The following is a 23,187-nucleotide window of genomic DNA, read 5'->3' as shown; positions in this document are numbered from 1 at the left end:
TTTAGTATATAGAAGAGATAAAGGGAATTAAAGATTATCTCTTTCAAGCAGGAGCTACAAAGGGTACTACAACCTACAACTAGTGCGTGCTTTAGCCTTGAAATAGAAAAAAAGCCATTACAGTATATGTTAACCTACAAGTTTACAAGTGAGAAACTACAAAACTCTCCTATGAGGGTGAGATACAGTTACTCGAGTAATACAGATTACTTGCAAATAGTTGGCATATATTGTATGTTGCCGAGTCGGCAAACATTAAACACAATGTAGCAGCTTAAAATTGAGCGTCTGCAAGGTAAAACTAGTTGAACTCAGCTGTGTGGATATGATGCAGTTACCCGAGTCACTCAGGCAAGTTCCTAATTTGTTGGCGTTGTAAGTAGCCGAGTCGGCTAAACAGCATTTAACACGCTGTACACAGTAAAATTGAGCATGTGCGTTTGGAAAAAGGTCGGTCTGGTGGTTGGAAATACAGTATAAAAATGGTATAACCAGGTTGAATAGTATAACCTGGTTGACCGTTTGGATTAGTTCCGCATTAAAATATAGCAGAGAGCATATGTTACAACCCAGCTAAGTGTGCGGACAGTACTCCACGTGGGTGGAGTAATGCATTAAACAGCCGTTTCCCAGAAAAAGTTTAAGCTCATTAAGCTAGGCATACTATAGAAGTATAATGTCATGAACAGCGCGTGTTGCAATGGTACGTGTAGTCCAGACCAAGTTCTCGGTCTGACACCACGTGGGTGGCGCAGTGAAACAGTCGTATATTAAAATATAAAGCCAGAGGGAAACTAGTCTATCCACAGGGTAAAAGAAGTTTAGATATTGCTTATAGTTTCAAGAACAGAAGTAACAGTAAGCATTTAGGCTGGTATGAGATCACAGGAATATAAAATGAAGAAAATGCACCTTTGTAGCTAAGCACAAAAATTCAAACGTGAAGTGTTGCAAGATAAGCAAATATAACAATCAGTCCAGAGTAAACATTTCAACTGGTCAACGACCATACAAATTAAACAATGGAATCAATGTAAAAGGCAGTTAGTGAGACCACTAATAGCACTTACCAGGGGCAAAAGACGCCGGAGCAGAGCAGTCAGCAGCCAGAGACCCACTAAGGGGAAACTCACTAACTAAAAGATGGCGCCTCGCAGGTAAGAGGTGTAAATAGCCTCTCACGAGATAACGAGGCAGCAAGGGAAGGGAAAGGTGTGCGATAGTATGCAGGTGGGCGAGGTCAGAAGGTGGTCAGAAGTGGAGGTTGTTTGGCAAAGTACACCTGCAGGAAAAAATAAAAGGGGGGAGGGAAAATAATATTGAGAAAGGAGGAATAAGACTGGAGAGGGAGTAAAATGGCGCTACAAGAGTGGGAATCAAAAGATAGGGACAGGAAAGGAGTTGCATATCTAGAGACAAAGGAAGAGAAGTTAGCGAGTAAACAATCAGTAAAGTAGGTAGCTGTAGGTTGGAAGGCAGGAGATGAGTGGAAAGGTGTAGGATAGAGGGGGAGTCTAGGGAGAAAGACAGCTAGACAGGATTAAGCAGAAAGGCACCAAGTAAGTAAGATTAGGAACAGGCAAGAAGCTTATTTAAATAGAGGTTACAAGCTAGTGTAGGGAGAGAGGGAGTGATAGATGGATGGGAGAGGAGTGCCCTCTAGTGGGTAGTCCTGGTGTTGTAGATGAAATTTTAAGGGAGCTGGAAAGTATAGGAGAGTGGAGAAAGAGAAAAATATAGGGAGAGGGGGTGAGGGTAAGTGAAAGGTTGAAAAGGCTGTTAGGTAGATATAGAAAAGCGGTAAGGCAACTGGCTGCTCAGGCTCCCCGCGAACTTTGGAGCCCTGAAACGGTACTGGATAGGGGTCTGCTTTACCAAGTAGATTTAGTCCATAACATACTTATTTCTATCCTTCATGGAGGGTTCAGAAAAATAGGAAGCTGGAGGTTGAGGCCACTGGATTTGGATAGGGTTCCTAACACACCAGGTAGGCTGTGGTTATATCGAGCAGGTCAAGGAAGAGCTGAGAACATGGGGAAGAAGGGAGATAAAATGTAGATGAGAGATGCAGAGTTAGCAATTTAGCATATATATTCAAAGGCAGAAATTGCTAGCAGTAACACTTACAACATTGCAATATACTGACTGTTAAATAACAGAAGATAACATACATTTAGGCAGTCTAAGCAGTTCTCAGGCATTTATAGGCAACAGCATTCAAGAGCAATACTAGTAATACAAGTAGCACTTGTAGCATTGCAAATAGTGACATACATTTGGTAAGTGATCAGTTCACAAGCACTTATAGGCAACAGCATTCAAGAGGTACAAGCATCAAAATCACAGTAAAATGGTACAAAAATCCAGGTAAATATTGACAGCAGTAAAAGGCTAAAAACAAGGTAGAGTACCTAACAAAGTACTAATAGTCTATAGGTGCATGTTGAGAAGTTAGATGTGGGGGCATATACTCACTAGAGAAATGTGTGAGGCGGTTTATTTATGAGGAATTACTGAGGGTATCACAACAGGAAACTGCTAATATACAGCAGGTGTGCCGTATATGCGGTCAAAAGACCTTCCTAGATATAGAGGGAGCAGGGCAGACTGCATTTAGTATATAGAAGAGATAAAGGGAATTAAAGATTATCTCCTTCAAGCAGGAGCTACAAAGGGTACTACAACCTACAACTAGTGCGTGCTTTAGCCTTGAAATAGAAAAAAAGCCATTACAGTATATGTTAACCTACAAGTTTACAAGTGAGAAACTGCAAAACTCGGCTATGAGGGTGAGATAGAGTTACTCAAGTAATACAGATTACTTGCAAATTGTTGGCATATATTGTATGTTGCCGAGTCGGTAAACATTAAACACAATGTAGCAGCTTAAAATTGAGCGTCTGCAAGGTAAAACTAGTTGAACTCAGCTGTGTGGATATGATGCAGTTACCCGAGTCACTCAGGGAAGTTCCTAATTTGTTGGCGTTTTAAGTAGCCGAGTCGGCTAAACAGCATTTAACACGCTGTACACAGTAAAATTGAGCATGTGCGTTTGGAAGAAGGTCGGTCTGGTGGTTGGAAATACAGTATAAAAATGGTATAACCAGGTTGAATAGTATAACCCGGTTGACCGTTTGGATTAGTTCTGCAGTAAAATATAGCAGAGAGCATATGTTACAACCCAGCTAAGTGTGCGGACACTACTCCACGTGGGTGGAGTAATGCATTAAACAGCAGTTTCCCAGAAAAAGTTTAAGCTCATTAAGCTAGGCATACTGTAGAAGTATAATGTCATGAACAGCGCGTGTTGCAATGGTACGCGTAGTCCAGACCAAGTTCTCGGTCTGACACCACGTGGGTGGCGCAGTGAAACAGTTGTATATTAAAATATAAAGCCAGAGGGAAATTAGTCTATCCACAGGGTAAAAGAAGTTTAGATATTGCTTATAGTTTCAAGAACAGAAGTAACAGTAAGCATTTAGGCAGGTATGAGATCACAGGAATATAAAATGAAGAAAATACACCTTTGTAGCTAAGCACAAAAATTCAAACGTGAAGTGTTGCAAGATAAGCAAATGTAACAATCAGTCCAGAGTAAACATTTCAACTGGTCAACGACCATACAAATTAAATAATGTAATCAATGTAAAAGGCAGTTAGTGAGACCACTAATAGCACTTACCAGGGGCAAAAGACACCGGAGCAGTCAGCAGCCAGAGACCCACGAAGGGGAAACTCACTAACTAAAAGATGGCGCCTCGCAGGTAAGAGGCATAAATAGCCTCTCACGAGATAACGAGGCAGCAAGGGAAGGGAAAGGTGTGCAATAGTATGCAGGTGGGTGGGGTCAGAAGTGGAGGTTGTTTGGCAAAGTACAACTGCAGGAAAAAAAGGGGGGAGGGGAATAAAATCGAGAAAGGAGGAATAGGACTGGAGAGGGATTAAAATGGCACTACAAGAGTGGGAATCAAACGATAGGGACAGGAAAGGAGTTAAATATCTAGAGACAAAGGAAGAGAAGTTAGCGAGTAAACAATCAGTAAAGTAGGTAGCTGCAGGTTGGAAGGCAGGAGATGAGTGGAAAGGTGTAGGATAGAGGGGGGGGGGAGTCTAGGCAGAATGACAGCTAGACAGGATTAAGCAGAAAGGCACCAAGTAAGTAAGATTAGGAACAGGCAAGAAGCTTATTTAAATAGATAGAGGTTACAAGGATTTAAAAACCTGGCATTTTAACAGGGGTTTGTACCCTTTATTTCCACTGTATCCTCTAAGGCTGCTGGAGTGCCCTTGCCAGGCAAGGGAGAGAACCATTTTTGAGGGTCTTGGTGGGAGAAGCAGGTAATGTTTCTCTCCCAAGATGTAATTGGATGCCCATCCCCAGGGATGATTTGCCTGTCAGGAGTTAGCCTGCTTCTGTAGAAATGCCTGTCAAAAAGCAGAAAGCTAAACATGCATCTTCCCCTTTCTCTGTTACTTTGGACAGAAGTGATTTACTGATTTTGTTAAGGGTTTATTTCACACATTACTGTAAGGGAAAAAGGAATTCTTCACTTTCTGAAGATTTTCAGGATATTGAACAGGAAAATGATAGTTAAGAGACAACTTCTTTTTTCTCCCGTCAGGTAATTGGTTCTAACTCTGAAGAGTACATTTCTTTTAGCAGTCCCTTAGAAGAATTTTCTTTCTGAAACTTTTTCCGCATTCATATCCCACTGTCTTTAAAGATGACATATGATCTGATGTCAATTTTCATTCTGTCCTCAACTGATCAGTTCAGATCTGAGACTGCTGTTGCAAAAGCTCGTGGTAACTGAAAACCCTCGAGCTTCTCCCTTACCCAGAATGCACCAACCCCAATTACTTAAGATTTCATTTGCATCCTCACAGCAAAAGACATGGTTATAGATTCTCGAGCTTTAAGGTTTAGGTAAGTGGTTTTCCTATTTAAAAATTCTTTACTTTTGATTTTTCCCAGTTTATCTCATGTACTAGCGTACTTTATAAAAACACATAAACAATTAAAACTTGAGAAACACAGGAAAGGAACAATACAGCTCACAGGTAGAATCCAAAACTCCCTTTATTTAGCGCTTTCGTCGGCTGTTAACCAGTGACTTCAGAATTAAAAAAAAAAAAAAAAAGTCACTGGCTAACAGCCGACGAAAACCCTAAGTAAAGGGAGTTTTGGATTCTACCTGTGAACCGTATTGCTCCTTTTCTGTGTTTCTTAGCATACTGTATAGATTACTATCGTTAGTAATTTTTCTCCCTTTTCCCTCTTTCTGTCGTCTTTGATCTGTCATAGCTGTTAACTACCTTTCTAGGTAGTTTTCTTTCCCCCTTCCCGTTTTGTGTGTACAATATATATCCTTTCCTGCTCCCACTAAGCCAGTCCAGCCCAGATCCTGGGGAACCAGACCCCCCAGAGAGCCACAGGGAATGCAGAGATCTAAACAGTGGACTGCCTCCACTTCAAAACCAGGGAGGTCTAAGCCACCCCCTTATGGTAAGAACTCACAATGACTCACCTCCCCCACCCCCTCCCTCTACTCACCTTCACTTACCCTTAGGAGGAAAACTCTCCTTTCACGCAAGCACCTGGGCCACCACTACCAACGACCGCTGGTTTCTCAACATAGTGTCCCAGGGATACAAATTTTCTTTCCACACCCTTCCTACCCCAAAAGGGTTCCCAGATCTACCACCAAATCAGTGGGCAGAGGCACAAAAGCAAGTCTTTTCCCTTCTCTCTATGAGGGTAGTAGAGCACATTCCTGCAGAACAGAGAGGCCAAGGTTTCTACTCCAGACTTTTTCCTGGTACCCAGAAAATAGGGCACCTGGTGCCCCATCCTCGATCTATCCATTCTAAACACCTTCCTGGTGATCCCAAAATTCAAAATGCTCACCCTACAGCAGCTGCTACCCATGCTCTCCAAGGATGCTTGGCTAGCCACCCTAGATCTAAAAGGCCTACCTCCATATTCCTATTGGGGAATCATGCAGGGAAATATCTGGGTTTCAGGGCAAGGTCTCAGCACTTTCAGTTCTCTGCGCTTCCCTTTGGCTTATCTATTGCTCCCAGAGTTTTCACAAAATGCCTGGCTCCGGTCATTGCCTTTTGCAGACAAATGAATATCCAGATTTACCCATACTTAGACAACTGTCTTATTCAGGCAGACAGCCAGAAAAAGCTGCTCAAGCACCTGGCCTTTGTAAAGACCCTAGGAACCTCCCTATGGTACACAATCAATGAAAAGAAATCCAAACTGGTGTCCACCTAAAGGATAATCTACCTGGGAGCAAGTCTGGACACAGCATCCCAGATGGCATAGCTTACACCAGAGAAACAAATTTTCCTAACAGCCTACTTCTCTCAACTGGCCATCAGGCCCCAGCTGTCTGCAAGGAAGATCCTGCAAGCTCTGGGGTTCATGGCATCTTGCCTGCTACTCATTCAATATGCCAGACTACATAGGAGGAAACTTCAGTGGTACCTGAAGAGCCTTTGGTGTCAACACTCTCAAGACCTGGAAACTCTTCTATCTATAATTCCTTGCCTCAGAAAAGAATTTCTTTGGGGGGCAGCAGCATACTCCCACAAGAGACTGCCCTTCTCCCCACCCTCGCCACCCAGACCCTCACCACAGATGCATCAGACTACACTTGAGGTGCACACCTCGACGGCAGCTGCATGAAGGGCCAATAGAGTCCACAGCAAATCCCCCTGCACATCAATCAAAAAGAGATGATGTCTGTGCAGCACACCTTGATAGCTTTCATACCCCTTTTCTCTCCAGGGGTTCTCCTGATCAAAACAGACACCACCACTGAGATGTGGAACATCAACAAGCAGTGAGGGACTCGCTCCTACCCTCTATGCAGGCTGGCCATGACTCTCTGGCTCACAGCCTCTTCCATGAAAACTGCACCTATTAGCACAACTCCTATCAGGCTCTCTCAACTCCCTGGCAGACCAATTAAGCAGAAACCTACTGGACCCTCATGAGTGGCAGCCCAACAGAAGTACCTTCACCATAAAACTCAGAAATGGGAAGCCCCGAAAGTCTATCTGTTTGCCTCCTACACCAACCATCAGCTCAGCAAATTCTGCACCAGGGAGCATCACTTTATGGCTTGGAAAGTGGATGCCCTGTCCTTCCCCTGGGTCACTCTCTCTGTCTATGCCTTTCCTTCCTTCCTCTCATCCCCAGGGTACTGCTCAAAATAAGGGAGGAAAAACCAAGAACCATTTTTATAGCTCCAGACTGGCCCCAACAACACTGGTACCCCTTGCTGCGCAGCCTGTCCTCGCTGCCTCCATGGCATCTTCCTCAGATTCCAAACCTCCTGACCAAGATGGAAGGGGAATTCATGCATCCCCAATTGCAGACACTCAATTTGGCAGCTTAGCTTATTCCCTAATCCCGAACAAATCTGTCATACTCAGTAAAAAAAAGTTCTGGATGTTATCTGTGAGGCCAGATGTCCTAGCACTAGAAAGTCTTATGCAGATAAATGGAAAAGGTTTTGCATCTGGATCCAGGCTAAGGGGGCCAATATGTCACAGCCCTCCATCCCTTTCATCCTGGATCACTTAGCTGACCTCCTACACGGTGGTCATTTTTTCTCTAAAAAATTAATGTCTCTGCTATTTCTACTCATTTTCCCACTGAGGGTGTTCTCGCTCACTGGTTTAGGGAGTCTGTTTTGATTCAAATCATTTGCCTTCCTGGAAAATGGACCTGGTTACTGAGGTGGCTTCCTGAAGTCCAACATAGGTTGAAACAGTGTTCCAGGTTATGGAGAGGATGATTGCTTCTCCCTTGAGAGCAGAAAGACAGACTTCATCGGAATCAGCTCCACTCTGATTCCCAGTCTTTCTCATCTCTTTTGCATGAGGCATCCTTGAGTCAGAGTTGAGCTGTGGCCCTCAAATTTACTGCAGTGGAATACTTTGAGGAGACGGGACATGCACGTCATCCATCTCTGTACATCAGGAGGGCTAAGAAGTGACGCACTTACTCCCCATCAGAGTCTGTAACATGAAATATCAACTGACATGACAGAAGGCGTTCCCCAGTCCCCACCCGAAGACGCCAACCTGTGACATTTTATAATTCATGCCCCCCCCTCACCTCTTGTTCTACTTAGGAGGTCATGGTAGGATAAACCCAATAAGATTCTTAGACCTCCCAAGGACAGGAAGCACTGGGCCAAATCTAATGTTATGCACTGTTATTGTAGACAGCAGTGAACAGAAAGAGCTAACCAGTCATAAAACCTCTATTCATCCCCCTAACAAGGAATAAAGGGTGATAAATTTATTAGGGAACTGGGCATATGCTTCGGGCACTTTTGCTTTAAGGGCTATAAACTGCTGCACTCATATGAACCATTTTTACAGGGATTTGGCATAGCAGGCCATAGCAACTCTGAGAATACCCTCATCTTCAGACTAGGTAGCAATTGGAGACAGCCTTGAGTATTGATGTCCAGTATTTCTGACCTCTTCAGGTGCCTTAAGCATAATGCAGAGGTGGAGCAGGTGTGACTTGAAACATCAGGTCTAGCTTTGCCTCTTTGATCGTCCAGACCACTTAAAAGCATTTTCACCACTGCCCCTTTTGATGGATCTTCACTGTTCAATGCGTTGGTGAAAGAAAATTTACAAGTGCGAATAGGTTGACAAGACGCACTCTGCTGTCCGAGTGAAATTTGACACTCTAGAAAAATTGTATATTATTAACTAAAAGGGACACCACAAAAGGATAAAATGGTGCTAAAATGAACTAATAACCAAGTAGAAAGCACCACAGTCGAGCTGGATATAGGCAAACAGTTTATTCAGTTCCAAACACCGAACACAATGTAAAAGACCCACACTAAACGCTGTAGAAGTACAAGAAACGTTTTCGTCATCAACTTCATCAGATAAATTTCACAATCCCATAATTCCCTTTATATAGACACACTAATTACAAAAAAACTAAATAAATCCAATTAATCAATTAATGTAAACAACAGGATGTACTTAAAAACTGTCCTTATATGGTCATGTCAGTGTTATTTTAAAATCCATTTTACTTTAAGTTGATAAAAATCACTTTCATATATCAGAAAACACATCATATTCTTAAAATTGATTTTAAAACATTTTTTTAAAATGTCATAAATAACTTGCATTAAAATAAAATTTATTTAAACTATGAAGTTCATTTAAAAATACAAAAGGTATATACAAAATAAATTTATGTTGTAGTCTTTGGCTCCCTCATGTGGCCCAAATTCCACATAACATCACAAGTCAAATAAAACTTTATATAATTTATGTTCTTGATAATAGCAGCTATTTCTGTAAATTTAAAGCTTGGCTGATCTCAATTTTAAAACTGGAGCTAAAGATATCATGTCATTAAGACCCGGAGGTCTATTTGCTTCTAGTAATAGCTGCCAGTATAGTTCCCTATATTCAACTGGTGTCTCCCACATACCTCCCCTGGGATCCGCATGAACTACTTCCAACACAAAAAATTGAAATACTGATGTTTTACATACCATGCTATGTTTGTAAAGTGCATTATTTTCACATTTATTTCTGATATCATACATATGTTCGTATATTCTTTGTTTTAGTTTTTTTTCACTTTTACCCACATAGTACGAATCGCATTCTTTACACATAGCTAGGTATATTATGCCTTTTGTGTTACAGTTAACATAAATATCCAAACTTAATTTCCTTTTCCTTGCTTGTAAAAAAATGGAATCTCCAGTTTTTAAATATGAACAATAGTTACAACAACCACATTTATATAGACCTTTTCTAGTTCTTGTAGTTTTGTCATAGTTAATATTACGGATACCTTTGTCCAGCATGTTGTTCTTAATAGTGTTCCCTCTACGATATATGTACGTTAATGGTTTTTCAAAAATATATTTTAAATCTGATATCTTAGAAAAATTATTCTATTCTCTATCCATAACCTTTCTTACTACACTTGATTGTCCATCATAATTCATAACAAATCCAATGTTATAATCCTTATTAGAATTATCTTCTGGAGTGTCACCTGTTTCTATATAAGGAGATGTTTTTCCTATAATAGGTGCAAATCTGCCCTTTCTTTCAACCAGTACTTCATTCAATAATGTATCAACTAAATTACTAGGATTTCCCCTGTTCATGAATAACTCCTTTAATTTAATACATTCGTTTGTAAAAATTTCATCTACTGAAGTCATTCTACTCATCCGAACCAACTGGCCTTTCAACACTCCCTTCTTCTGATACAAAGGATGTGAACTAGTGAAGTGTAAATAAGACTTAGAGAATGTTTCTTTTCTGTGTACTTTAGATACAAAATTTCCATTGTCTTTCTTAATATTGACATCTAAATATATTAGTTCCTGTGTGTCATATTTGTGGGTGAAATCCAAAAAATTGGTTGTTCCATTCAAATATTCAACAAATGTCATAAAATTGTCTAGATTTCCTGTCCACAAAAAACATAAATAGTCAAGAAACCTTCCGTACAAGGTCCAATACTCACTAAAAGGAGAAGTGAGGAGAAAATTATTCTCCCAATAGGCCATAATGATGTTAGCATAAGTGGGGGCACAATGTGCCCCCATGGCCACTCCTTTCTCTTGCTTGAAGTACTCTCCTTGGAAAAAAAATAAAATTATTTTTCAACACTATTTCCATCAGGGTCAATATTGTAATGAACTCACTTGAGGTAATCTCTTTAAAACCAATTAACATCTCCTCAAACCATTCCATACCAGCGTCATGTGGTATGCTAGTGAATAGGTCCACTACATTTAAAGTGCCAAAGGCCAACTTTTCACTGTATAAAGAGGGATTTAGTCTCCTAAGAAAGTCCCAGGAATCTTGTAATATGTTAGGGTTGTTCAACACCAACCCCTTCACCTTAGTATCTATATACTTGGCTAAAGGTGCAGTCACTGAAGGTGCAGTCACTGAACCGTTAGCCGAAACGAAAGTCCCTTCTATATTTGGTATTCCTAAGGTGCATAAAAATAGCAGTGATCCACCACTTAGAGCCATCGTTTCAGCTAACTGGTTTTAAAGAGATGAGTTAAAGAGGGAGTGTTGAAAGGCCAGTTGGTTCGGATGAGTAGAATGACTTAAGTAGATGAAATTTTTACAAATGAATGTATTAAATTAAAGGAGTTATTCATGAATGAACAGGGGATATCCTAGTAATTTATTTGATACATTATTGAATGAAGTACTGGTTGAAAGAAAGGGCAGATTTGCCCCTATTATAGGAAAAACATCTCCTTATATAGAAACAGGTGACACTCCAGAAGATAATTCTAATAAGGATTATAATATTGGATTTGTTATGAATTATGATGGACAGTCAAGTGTAGTAAGAAAGGTTATGGATAGAGAATGGAATAATTTTTCTAAGATATCAGATTTAAAATATATTTTTGAAAAACCATTAACGTACATATATCGTAGAGGGAACACTATTAAGAACATGCTGGACAAAGGTATCCGTAATAACTATGACAAAACTACAAGAACTAGAAAAGGTCTATATAAATGTGGTTGTTGTAACTATTGTTCATATTTAAAAACTGGAGATTCCATTTTTTTTACAAGCAAGGAAAAGAAAATTAAGTTTGGATATTTGTTAACTGTAACACAAAAGGCATAATATACCTAGCTATGTGTAAAGAATGCGATTCGTACTATGTGGGTAAAAGAGAAAGAAAACTAAAACAAAGAATATACGAACATATGTATATCATCAGAAATAAATGTGAAAGTAATACACTTTACAAACATAGCATGGTATGTAAAACCTCAGTATTTCAATTTTTTGTGTTGGAAGTAGTTCGTGTGGATCCCAGGGGAGGTATGTGGGAGACACTAGTTGAATATAGGGAACTATACTGGCAGCTATCACTAGAAGCAAATAGACCTCCGGGTCTTAATGACATGATATCTTTAGCTCCAGTTTTAAAAGTGAGATCAGCCAAGCTTTAAATTTACAGAAATAGCTGCTATTATCAAGAACTTAAATTATATAAAGTTTTATTGGACTTGTGATGTTATCTGGAATTTGGGCCACATGAGGGAGCCAAAGACTACAACATAAATTTATTTTGTATATACCTTTTGTATTTTTAAATGAACTTCATAGTTTAAATAAATTGTATTTTAATGTAAGTTATTTATGACATTTAAAAAAAATGTTTTAAAATCAATTTTAAGAATATGATGTGTTTTCTGATATATGAAAGTGATTTTTATCAACTTAAAGTAAAATGGATTTTAAAATAACACTGACATGACCATATAAGGACAGTTTTTAAGTACATCCTGTTGTTTACATTAATTGATTAATTGGATTTATTTAGTTTTTTTGTAATTAGTGTGTCTATATAAAGGGAATTACGGGATTGTGAAATTTATCTGATGAAGCTGATGACGAAAACGTTACTTGTACTTCTACAGCGTTAAGTGTGGGTCTTTTTACATTGTGTTCGGTGTTTGGAACTGAATAAACTGTTTGCCTATATCCAGCTCGACTGTGGTGCTTTCTACTTGGTTATTAGCTAAAAGGGCTTAGGATAGCTTTGGTTTTGAAAGGCCAAGCAGCTGTCTGATATATCATCTGACTGGGGTAGTCATGGCAGAAAGGGACCACAAAACCAAGGATACCACATCTTTTTCCTGCAGAACACCTCAGCGTATCTTATGGATTGCTAGACTGCTTCCTTCTGGAGGCAGTCAGAGGGTCATTTATCCCTTTACCCTACTGCATGGACTGCCATCACAAAGGACAAATGGGTCAAAGGAATTGTACCCAGATGATACTTTATACCACTTTTTTCTAACAACCCAAAATCAAAACAGCTATTGCCGGATGTTCAACCCAATCAAGCAGCATCGGGGGCGAGAGAGATTGTCTCACTGCTCTACAGAAGCCATCCAGGAGGTCCCATCAGACCAAAGAGGATCAGGCTTTTATTCAAGATTTTCTTTTGTTATGAAGAAATGAACAGGACCTCAGACCCATATTGGACACTTAAATATGTAAAAAAAAAAAACAATTAGTTCAGGATGATCATGGAACAGTCAGTTCTACCCTGTCTCTGGGCAAATGACTAGGTGTGATAGATAGGTGGGACATCCAGGATGCTTACGTATACATAAAGAAAACAGAAGCATCCCAAAAGTTCTTTCACTTCCTCTTGGGAACCAGCTATTATTAGTTCAGAGCCTTGCCCTTTGGTCTCACTACACTGCCACTGGGTATTCATTTCAGCAAATGCATTGTTGCCTTAACAGGTATTCAGAGTTTTCCCGTACCTGGATGACTGGCTCCTAGCTGCTGCCTCGATAGTTTCTGAATTCACTGAGAAACTCCATCTGCTCAGGGCTGTGTCTGTCCTTGGCAATCTACATAAACTACCAGAAGTCATTTGTTTATCCAACCCACATGATTTTATTTATAGGCTGTAATTGGACATCACCACATTGATAACTTCTCTCCCGTCCAACAGGATTCAGACATTGAAGCTGGCAGTTCAGACTTTTCAATAGGCTACATATGTGACAGATGCATTAGTCCTCAGGGTTGTAGAACTAATGGCATTGTCATTGTTAAGGGTACAGTTTGCACATTACTGTATGAAAATTCTGCAATGGCTTCTGCAGTTGCAGTGGTCTTGGCTCCTCCATATTCTCTTCAGTCCAGTTTTAATAATGAATACTTACAGGCAACCTTTGCAGTTCTGGCTGGGCTCCCCTTTTATCCACTTCAGTAAGACTATTTGTCCGTCAGCCTCCGGAAGAAGTATTAACCATGGATGGCCTCCTCAGTATGGTGGAGGGAGGCATTACAGTGGGAGGAGGATAGACTAAGGTTTATAGACCATCATCAAGGCCAATGTTCACATAAATTTCTTAAAGATGCAGTCTGTTCTCCTATTGTAGCAGAAAGTTCAGGACTGCCTTACTCTGGGAGTGATTTCTGTGTAAATGGACAGCACAAAAGTAGCTTGATATAAACAGAGAAGAACCAGACTGTGTGTACCCCTTATGTCGGGAGGCATTGAGGGTTTGACAGTTGCTTCGCACCATTTTCTTATAGCAGCACACATTCTGGGAGCTCTCAGTTGCCTTGTGGACAGGCTCAGCAGATCATTCTGATGCCTCACAAGTGGTCCCTTAATCCAGCAGTAGTGACAGTTAACTGATGGGGGTTACCCTTACTGTGAACTTTCGGACTCAATGGACAATACCAAATGCATTGTGATTTGCAGTGTTCCCACTACATGGCCAGCCACTGAGGGATGCTCTAACTGGGCAATGGCCTTCCTGCCTTCTGTATGCCTTCCCATCCAGTTTCAGATTTTTGCAGAAAGTGGCCAGGTGCAAGGCTTCTGTCAGTCTCGTAGCCCTCTTATTCCCCCTTTTCAGGCCTTGCCTCGCCTCCACTGAATATTAGATGTGGCACAGGGTTTTCTGTCACATCCCTCTGGGAAGTTTCACCTGGACCTCTGCAACTTCACACTAATTGCTTAGTTTCTCCACTTCCATTGATGGCCAAAGATGGACCCCCCTTCTCTGAGGTGATTAGGATTTTGACTGCTTTTTTCAGAAAGTCAGCCAATAGACTCTTAACGTGGAAAATGGAAATGTTTTGTGATCTGGTCATCTTCTCAAGACACTGCTGACCCCTTTTAGCTCCAGTTTGAGGTCCTCTGGGTCCCTACACATGTATTTCATTCTGGATCTACTTTTTCAACCATTGAAGTACAGCTAGCAGTTTTTAATTTTCATGCGAGACAACAAGGCTGATGCTTACCTCACGTAAGTTTTGCAAAGCCTTTCTTAAAGAAGTTTTTCTACTCTGGTCTCCAGTCAGAGAACAAACCCCCCCAAAGAATTTGTTTAATTTTGTAAATGTTGACAAAAGGGTTTCTGAGCTTCAGGCACTTCCTTCTTCAATGCCCTTCTTGGTTCTTCGTAAGCATAGCACATGTCTCTCTCTATAAGCCTACCCTTTCTCCCTAATGTGGCTTCTAAAATGACCATGGTGTGTAACACATTCATTTACAATGTTTTTTTCAGTTATTCCAGCAAAGGAGATTGCAGTCATACTTCGGATGTGTGTAAGCAATTATGATCCTACCCTCATAGGACTAAAACCTTCAGGAAAGTTTCTCAGCTTATTGTATCCTTTGCAACTAACATACTAGGGAGAAAAGCTTCCAAAGTTAAACTTTACAGATGGCTTTTGGCCTGCATAACTTAATCTGTGCCCCGCACAATGGGCCATGGCAGAGCTGAAGTCACATTTCACCAGAGTAGTGTCACCTTCTATTACTGTTTTCAGGTGTTCATCAATAGGTGAACTCTGTGTAGCTGCCACTTGAACCTCCATGCTGATATTCATTAAACACTACAATTTGGATTCCATTTCTAGAGCTGGAGCATGCTTTGGAGCTTCTGTCTTCAAGGTTGTCCTTCATGATACCACCCTGGAGTTCAGTTCACTTGTGATTCTGACCCACAAGTCTGGTTGAACGGACCAAATGAATAGGATACTTGTTCATTCTTGTTTGTCCAGTATGACAGCCTGCTTATTCCTTCCCTCCCTCTTCCTGTTCCTCCTGTTGTAGTTCCTGAAGAGCGTTAGACCTTCCTTTTTTACACAGATCATTAGATTTTTAGATTTATGTAGGCGCCAAACTTGATTTGAGGTAATTCTGGATCCTGGTGCATTTTGGGAAGAAAATTCTTAAAGGGGTTCAAGGCTGGAGTACTGTTGTTGCTCGATCAGATTTGACAAGTGTCTCGCGGACCTACAAGTTATATTGGGTGGACATGAATGAAAGAATCTAACATTACGGCAAGTACATAACTTTTATTAATTCTTTGGACAAAAAAGCATGTCTGTAGCATTTCTCCCATCATAACATTTTGGAGGACAGGAGCTAGCATCATCTTGGTGATCAAATTTTGAACAGGTCCTGCATCTCCGTTTACCTTTAAAGAATCTTTTTCTCCTCCTGACTTGAATTTTAAAATTGACAGGCTTGCCTGTCTGAGGGAGGCCTTTGAAGGTGATTTTCTTTGTGGTCATGCCTTTTGACCAGAGAATCTTGGTGTATCAGAAATTTATTTAAAGGAAACATTATTTGAGCTTTCATAAAAATCCGGTACTAACAGATGTTTAAAGCCATTCCACTGGGGGTGGGGGGTAGCTGCTTCCAGTGCTTGTTTCAAGAATATCTCCATTGTGGACATTTGACTGCAGCTATTTGATTGTCAGGATCCACCTTCACTAAGTATTACTGTTTAGAACATTATTTCAGGAGTTGTACTTCATTTGACTATTGCATGTTACAGGACGTGGCCTTCTGAGCTCTTCCTATCTGCCTACTCCTAGCATTTGCCTTTTGTGAGGTTTAATTTTACTGTTAGTGATTCTTCCCCAGAGTTAACCCACTGCTGAGTCCTCCCAGTGTCAGTCCTCCCAGTGTCAGATAAAAACAATTAAGTTTTCATCATGTCAGTTAATATATGAGGGAGGCCTTTACAGTCTGTTCTTGTTTGGGCCACCCCTCTATTCAGCCTCTGAAGTTTGAGTCCTCTGAAATGTAAGCAATTACATGAATGTCTTTTTTTGTGTAACTGACTTGTAGGTAATGATTACTAAAGGGATGGGCTTTAGAGCAGAAGTGCAGGTGCTCATTATGCTTTTCTAGCCTTATGCATGATTTTGTGGTATGAGCCAGTCATTCATTTGTCTTCACAAGCACAGTGTTCCCTTCTAGCGAATGCAGTAAATTTGTTTTACTTTATTGCCTTTTCAGCAAGTAAGCATCTCTTCAGTTTGTGTCCTACAGCTTATAACCTTTGACATATTCTCTTTAGAATTGTTCAGGCTTTTTAAGGAAACTGAATCCTAGCTCCCAAAAGTTGTTGTCCAAGTAGGAAGTAGATCTTCCTGTGGTGCCTGATTATCTTCTTTGTTTACTGTAGGTTTCTCTTATCTTCCTGTTAGGCTTATTGTTCTGTTTTATCATAATCTTTCGTGTCAAACTGCACTCTGTTTTGGTCTGACAGTTTGACTCTTCTGTAAAGGGACTTTTCTTCATAGTTTATCTTAAAAGATGGTCAGCCTCTGTGTGTGTGTGTGTGTGTGTGTGTGTGTGTGTGTGTGTGTGTGTGTGTGTGTGTGTGTGTTTATTTATTTTTTTTTGTGCGCACACTAGAAAGGCTGACAGAACCTTTGAACAACCAGCTGATAAGAGTATCTTTAGCTACTAATCCTTTTAAGCCACAGGTCAGCCTTGGGCTCTATTCTACTTCTAAACAAGAAAAATAGCATCAGTATTCGTTGTGCTTGTATCCCTTCAGGTAATAACTCTCCAACAATTGAGGAAATTCTACAATGGTTAAGGAATAATCTCCCACAAGAGACTTATCTGACTAGGTGACCTAAATACTGATTGGCTAGCCTGCAACTCCAAAAACCCCACTAACCACATCAACCTATATGGATTCTCTCAACTCATTCATGAACCCACTAGAGTAGATGATAAATCCTAAAAGCAATGTATACTAGATTGGACAATGGTAAACGGCCATGAACATAATTACCAAATAGGTTATCTACCAGATGGACTTAGTGACCTCCTCCCTGCATTCCTCCTACGGAAACACACAAACATACCCAAACCCATAGTTTATAGACAAGTTAGAGATGATCAGAATGTAAACCCACAGGATCTTAACACTACTTTAAAAAAAAATGTAACTGGGAACCATTACCCACCCTTGACTTAGACCAAGCAGTTGACTACTTCAATAGTACTCGTACTAATATCCTTAATTTAGTGACCCCCATAAGAAAAATTGGAGCTAAACTACATGGCTTAGTGGGTCCACTAGAGCCTTATTAAAGTCCAGAGAAAAGGCATAGAAAACCTGGAAAAATGATAACACTAGTCTATCCAAACAAAACTATCAACAACTTAGGAATCGAGCCAAAAAACGAACAAAGCTTGATAAACAGAACTACTTCATAGGTGTCAAAAGCAAACACTTTAAAGACACCCAAAAGTTTTGGCTTGCAATTAGCTCCCTACTAAAACCTGGCAAAACCACCACACCAGCTCCAACCTCCACCAATACAAATAGCGACATAGCCTCCCAATTTAATCATCACTTTACTGAAGCCATTAAATCACTATCCACCCAACTATCCAAACATAGCTATTCATCCATGCGAATAGCAACTCCTAACAAAACACCTTCCCATTATGCTCACTTGTCCCAACTACTACAATTAAAAAATACCTCCTAAAACTAAAACCCACTACTCTTGCAGCGGATGGTATACCAGCTAGCTTCCTAAAAATAGCCTTTGTCTCCTTATCCTACCCTGTCTCAATCCTTATCAACCGCTCCGTACAGGAAGCTTATATTCCTCAACTGTGGAAAATCTCATACATTATTCCCTTTCATGTTGTTGTTGTCTTTTCGGCTTTTCCCGGTTAGGGGTCGCCACAGCGGAACTCCGGTACGCTAATGATTGGCAGTAGATTTTCTTGAACGCCGAGGTTCCAGCTCGACGTTCAACCTTCAACGAAGGCACGCCCATTTACGCATGTCTTTCGAACGTCCACCAAACCGCGGGGAGGACATGCAGACTCCACACAGAAGGCACTCCCCGCACTCCAGCCGAGAATCGAACGGGAGAACCCCTTGCTGTGACGCAACAACGCTACCACTGCACCACACACACACACATATATATATATATATATATATATATATATATATATATATATATATATATATATAGATGGATATATATATATATATATGTATGTATATGCGTGTGTGTGTGTGTGAGTGTATATATATATATATATATATATATATATATATATATATATATACACACACACACACACACACACACACACACATATAAAGGTGGCAATTCCTATGATTTCTCAAATTACCGCCCCATTGCCATTTTGTCTCCTTTATCTAAGATACTTGAGAAATGTATTCACTCTCAGGTTATGCATTTCCTATCTCCTCTACACAGCACGACTTCGCCCACATCACAGTACAACTACCGCTGTTCTCTCTTTTACTAATCTGGTTAAACATAGGAATAAATAACAATTTTGTTTCTGCTATATTCCTGGACGTCTCTAAAGCATTCAACATGGTTTCTCACTCCATACTAATAGATAAGCTAACCTCCTTATCCTTTGCCCCTGACACTATTGCCTGGTTTAAAAACTATCTATCTGACATACAGCAGTCTGTCCAATGGCAGGGTGTATGATCACCTTTACTTCCAACCACCTATGTTTACTTCAAGACTCTATATTGGGTCCATTTCTCTTTTCCATCTTCACCAACAATCTGCATACCTCTACCCTGAATGCCTCACTCGTACAGTATGCAGATGATTCAACCCTAATCTGCTCAGCCCCATCTCTTACCACTCTACAACTCACCCAGGAATCCTTCACCTCAATGGAAAGCTGGATCACAAATGTCCAACTTATCCTAAATCCCAATAAAACTAGATTACTTCTATTTACCCCTAACAAATCAAAAACTTCTCTTCTATCCTTCTCTGTCACTTCCAACAATGGTACTGTCATTTCACCCTCTCCCCATACCAAACTCCTTGGCGTTGGAATAGACAATAACCTCCACTTTGACAGCCATATCTCACAAACTATCAAAAAGGTGCATAAAAAAATAGGCTTAAAAACTTTGTCAGATCAGGCTGTGGTCGCCCTAGCCCAAACTCACCTTCTGTCCACGTTAATGTATGCAGCACCAATACTGACCCATGTCAGAAAACTTGACCTTGACAAACTCGAGTCTTGTTATAACAAAATTGCCAAGTTTGCTAACAACTCCGCCTTTAGAACCCATTATTGTATGCCTCTAAAGCAGCTTCAGCGGCTCGAACTCCCACAGCTATTAACTTTCCACCAACTAGTCATTGCATATAACATTCTAAAACCTCCTGACAAGACTTCAGCAATAAGGGAATTACTGACTCACTATATAGCAAATTGTCCACTCCGCTCTGCTCTCCTCGGCTAACAACATTGCAGGGAAAGCTCTGTTTTCACACACTATGGCTAAAAGCTCGAATAACCTCCCCGTTTCTGTGACTTCTGCATTAAATACTAAGCAATTCAAAAACTTAAGTCTCTTTGTAAGTTCATGGCTTTGTCCATGTTACATAATCCTACAATGTGCTTCCTCCATCTTTTACTTTCTCTTCTACTTTATACCCTCTGTAAGCATGGTATTGATAAATGGAATCTCCTATCCTTGGTATAATGTTTTGTAGTAATTTTTGTCCTATTGTCACGGCCACAGTGGTGCAGCGGTTAGCGTTGCTGCCTCACAGCAAGAGGTTCTCCGGTTCGATTCTCGGCTGGGGTGCCTGCTGTGCAGAGTCTGCATGTCCTCCCTGTGGTGGCATGGGTTTCCTCCGGTTTCCTCCCACATCCTAAAGACATGCTGTAGGTGGATTGGACACTCTAAATTGGCCCTAGGTGTGAGTGTGTGCCTTCTGTGGAAGGTTGGGCGCTGGGCTGGCAACTCGACACCGTAAAACTTCACTGTCAATCATGAGTGGACAAGTGATCCGCTGTGGCGACCCCTAACTGGGAAAAGCCGAAAGAAGAAGTGATTTTTGTCCTATTCACAACTCACAAAATGTATATATGTAAATTTTCTGATGTGATTTTTTTTTTTTTTTTTTTTTCTATTTTCAAATGCTGCTATGATGTCTCTGTTTTCTTTTTTGTATAACATTCTTCTTATTGTTAATTATGTGGAGGTTTTCTCCCTGGGTCTCCACTGTAAATGGACCTCGTCCAGTCAGACCATCCCGGTTAACAAATGTAAAATAAAAAAAAATAAAAATGTGCATCTTGACAGTGAACCAAGCAGTCTAGCAAATGTCCTTTTGTTCACCCAACAAAATAAAAAAAAAAGGTGTTTACATTTTTGACCTTGCGTTTCCATAACTAAAATTTTGAAAAAAAAATATTTATCTGTGTCCCTTGCTCCCAGCAAGTTAGGTGCATCTGTGTGAAAACAGACCATCTGTAATTGGTTTGCAAGCAGGTGGTGGTTGGTTTCATCTGAAGAGCAGCTTCAGTTATTGGCCTCTCCAATCTGTAGAAATTTGTGATACCATGACTCTGTCATGACATCACTCTGTCATCCCTTCACTAAGCACCATAAACTAAAGTACTAGTCCAAGACTAAGGAAGGTTTTGCTACAGAAGTCCGTCATGAAATGTATTTCGCTACTTTCATCAGTCATGGAACTATGTAGCTTGCTTTTCTACCCAGATGTTAAAGTTCATCAGAAAGGCAGACATAAGCAATGTGAAGCATACATAGCTGCCTAACTGAATTTCTTTTTCTGATCATTCCCCCTATTCTCTTAGGCTGTTTAGTATCTAACATTTGTTGTTCCCATGCTTTGTTGCAATTAAATGATGCTGCATTTCTCTTCGCTGTGGGTGGTGAGATGAACATTAGTATACCATGCCTTCTGTATGAGTCAAAGGCTAAAACTGAAAACGGCTTTTAAAAGTTGTTTTGCAGCCTTTACAGGTATTGTAGCTTCTTCATATGGTAAAGATAAATGTTACTGTAGCCTGGTAAAATGTATTTACATTTTTGTCAGTCTCCTTAGAGATGCAATTTCTGTTTGTGCCAGCATATGCTGAGGTTTGTAGCAGAATTGAGTCTTTATTGTATGGTTTTGATTTGGATGATGAGGTTGCAGTACATATATTTGTCAAATTGTGTTAGACAGTATTTCTTAGAGGCTTTTGCTCTTAAAACAATAAATCTCAGCTCTTCCATGCAGCCTGTGTGGACAGCCAAGGTTCCATGAGCACTGATTTTGACAGTTCATATAGCCAGTTGATGGCCTGACGCACAGGGGCTGAGGAAAGCATGCACTGCAAATAATTTTTGAGTTGACTGGTTTTTGGCTGTCCTGCTTCATTACATGTATGTGTTGATATACTGGAGATGTACAAGTGTATGTTTGGATTTACCAGAAAGGAAGACATGGAGTCCCATTTTCTCCTGTAACAGTGAGTTCATTCTACAGTGGTACTTGTTATGTTGATGGAAAAGAACATAAGAGTGCAATCATGTTAATGCTGATAATCTACATGCTTGCTCACACAAATATAGCTTGAGTGGTACCTTCTACCATTAAAGATCTAACTTTTTAGAATTTGAGTGTAATACTCATTGTTAATAGGTGTAACTCATACTCTTCCTTACTAGGATACAACAAGAAATCTTGTCACTTCTGTCTCAGTTACATTGTTGAGAAAAGTCTACCTTTTAAAGGTTATACTAAAAGGACTGAATAAACTAAGTACAGAGACAAATGTCAATGAAAGATGGCTTCTGTGTCCTTCCTACTGCTTTTACAAAAAAATTTTACTGATCTTAAGAAATAAAATATTTTAATAAGTCGCTTACATTTTCGAATGTGACTTTTCTCCCAAGGTGAAAGATTTAGTGGCCAGACTACATGCAAAATGGCAAGATGTTACACAGAGGTGTAGATCATTACAGGTATGTTACATTTACTCCGTGTTTAATAGTTTTAGGGTCATTATTGGGCATTTTCAAAGTAGATTATGAAACAACATTACTATTCCAAAAAAAAAAGCAGAGTGGAATGTTTTAACACTTTGTTACTTTGTGTTCATATCTGTTTTATTTTTGTAGTTATTCTGAAGCATTAGGGAGTAATAACGCCATTCTCTCTAAACATTATTTTATTACTTTTTGTGCTAACAGAGGGATAGCCAGTATTTTACTCTTGCCCTTTCTTGTTAATAGCAACATTTGCTCATGTAGGAGTCTTGACTTCAGTTATTTGATTTGGTAATTCATCTTGTACACACCTGAGGAGTTGGGAGTTTTGATTCTTTTCATAACCTCAATTAAGCCAGCAATGTTCATCCTGAGCTAGTTCATTATCTGTCATAAAGCAGAGATTATGATATTACAGCTACAGTCATGATGCCTGTCACTTATGTTATAGCAGGCAATTATTGATAAGGGAGTAAGATGTACAAAATGGCAGTTAAA

General features: G+C 40.0%; 1 protein-coding gene across 1 annotated transcript in view; it reads left to right on the top strand.

The window, feature by feature from the left end:
• LOC122788730 (SMC5-SMC6 complex localization factor protein 2-like) overlaps positions 1-23,187 on the top strand; it is a 397,673-nt gene that overhangs the window by 129,234 nt on the left and 245,252 nt on the right. The window contains exon 3 of the mRNA XM_044055622.1: positions 22,597-22,665. Coding sequence (XP_043911557.1) covers positions 22,597-22,665 — 69 coding nt within the window. The remainder of the gene's footprint in view (positions 1-22,596; positions 22,666-23,187) is intronic.

The sequence above is a fragment of the Protopterus annectens genome, chromosome 14.part0, assembly GCF_019279795.1.
Source record: "Protopterus annectens isolate FY-2018-M chromosome 14.part0, PAN1.0, whole genome shotgun sequence".
In the NCBI taxonomy this organism is placed as follows: Eukaryota; Metazoa; Chordata; order Ceratodontiformes; family Protopteridae; genus Protopterus; species Protopterus annectens.
The sequence above is the reverse complement of the archived record's forward strand: the minus strand, read 5'-3'. Positions and strand labels throughout refer to the sequence as shown.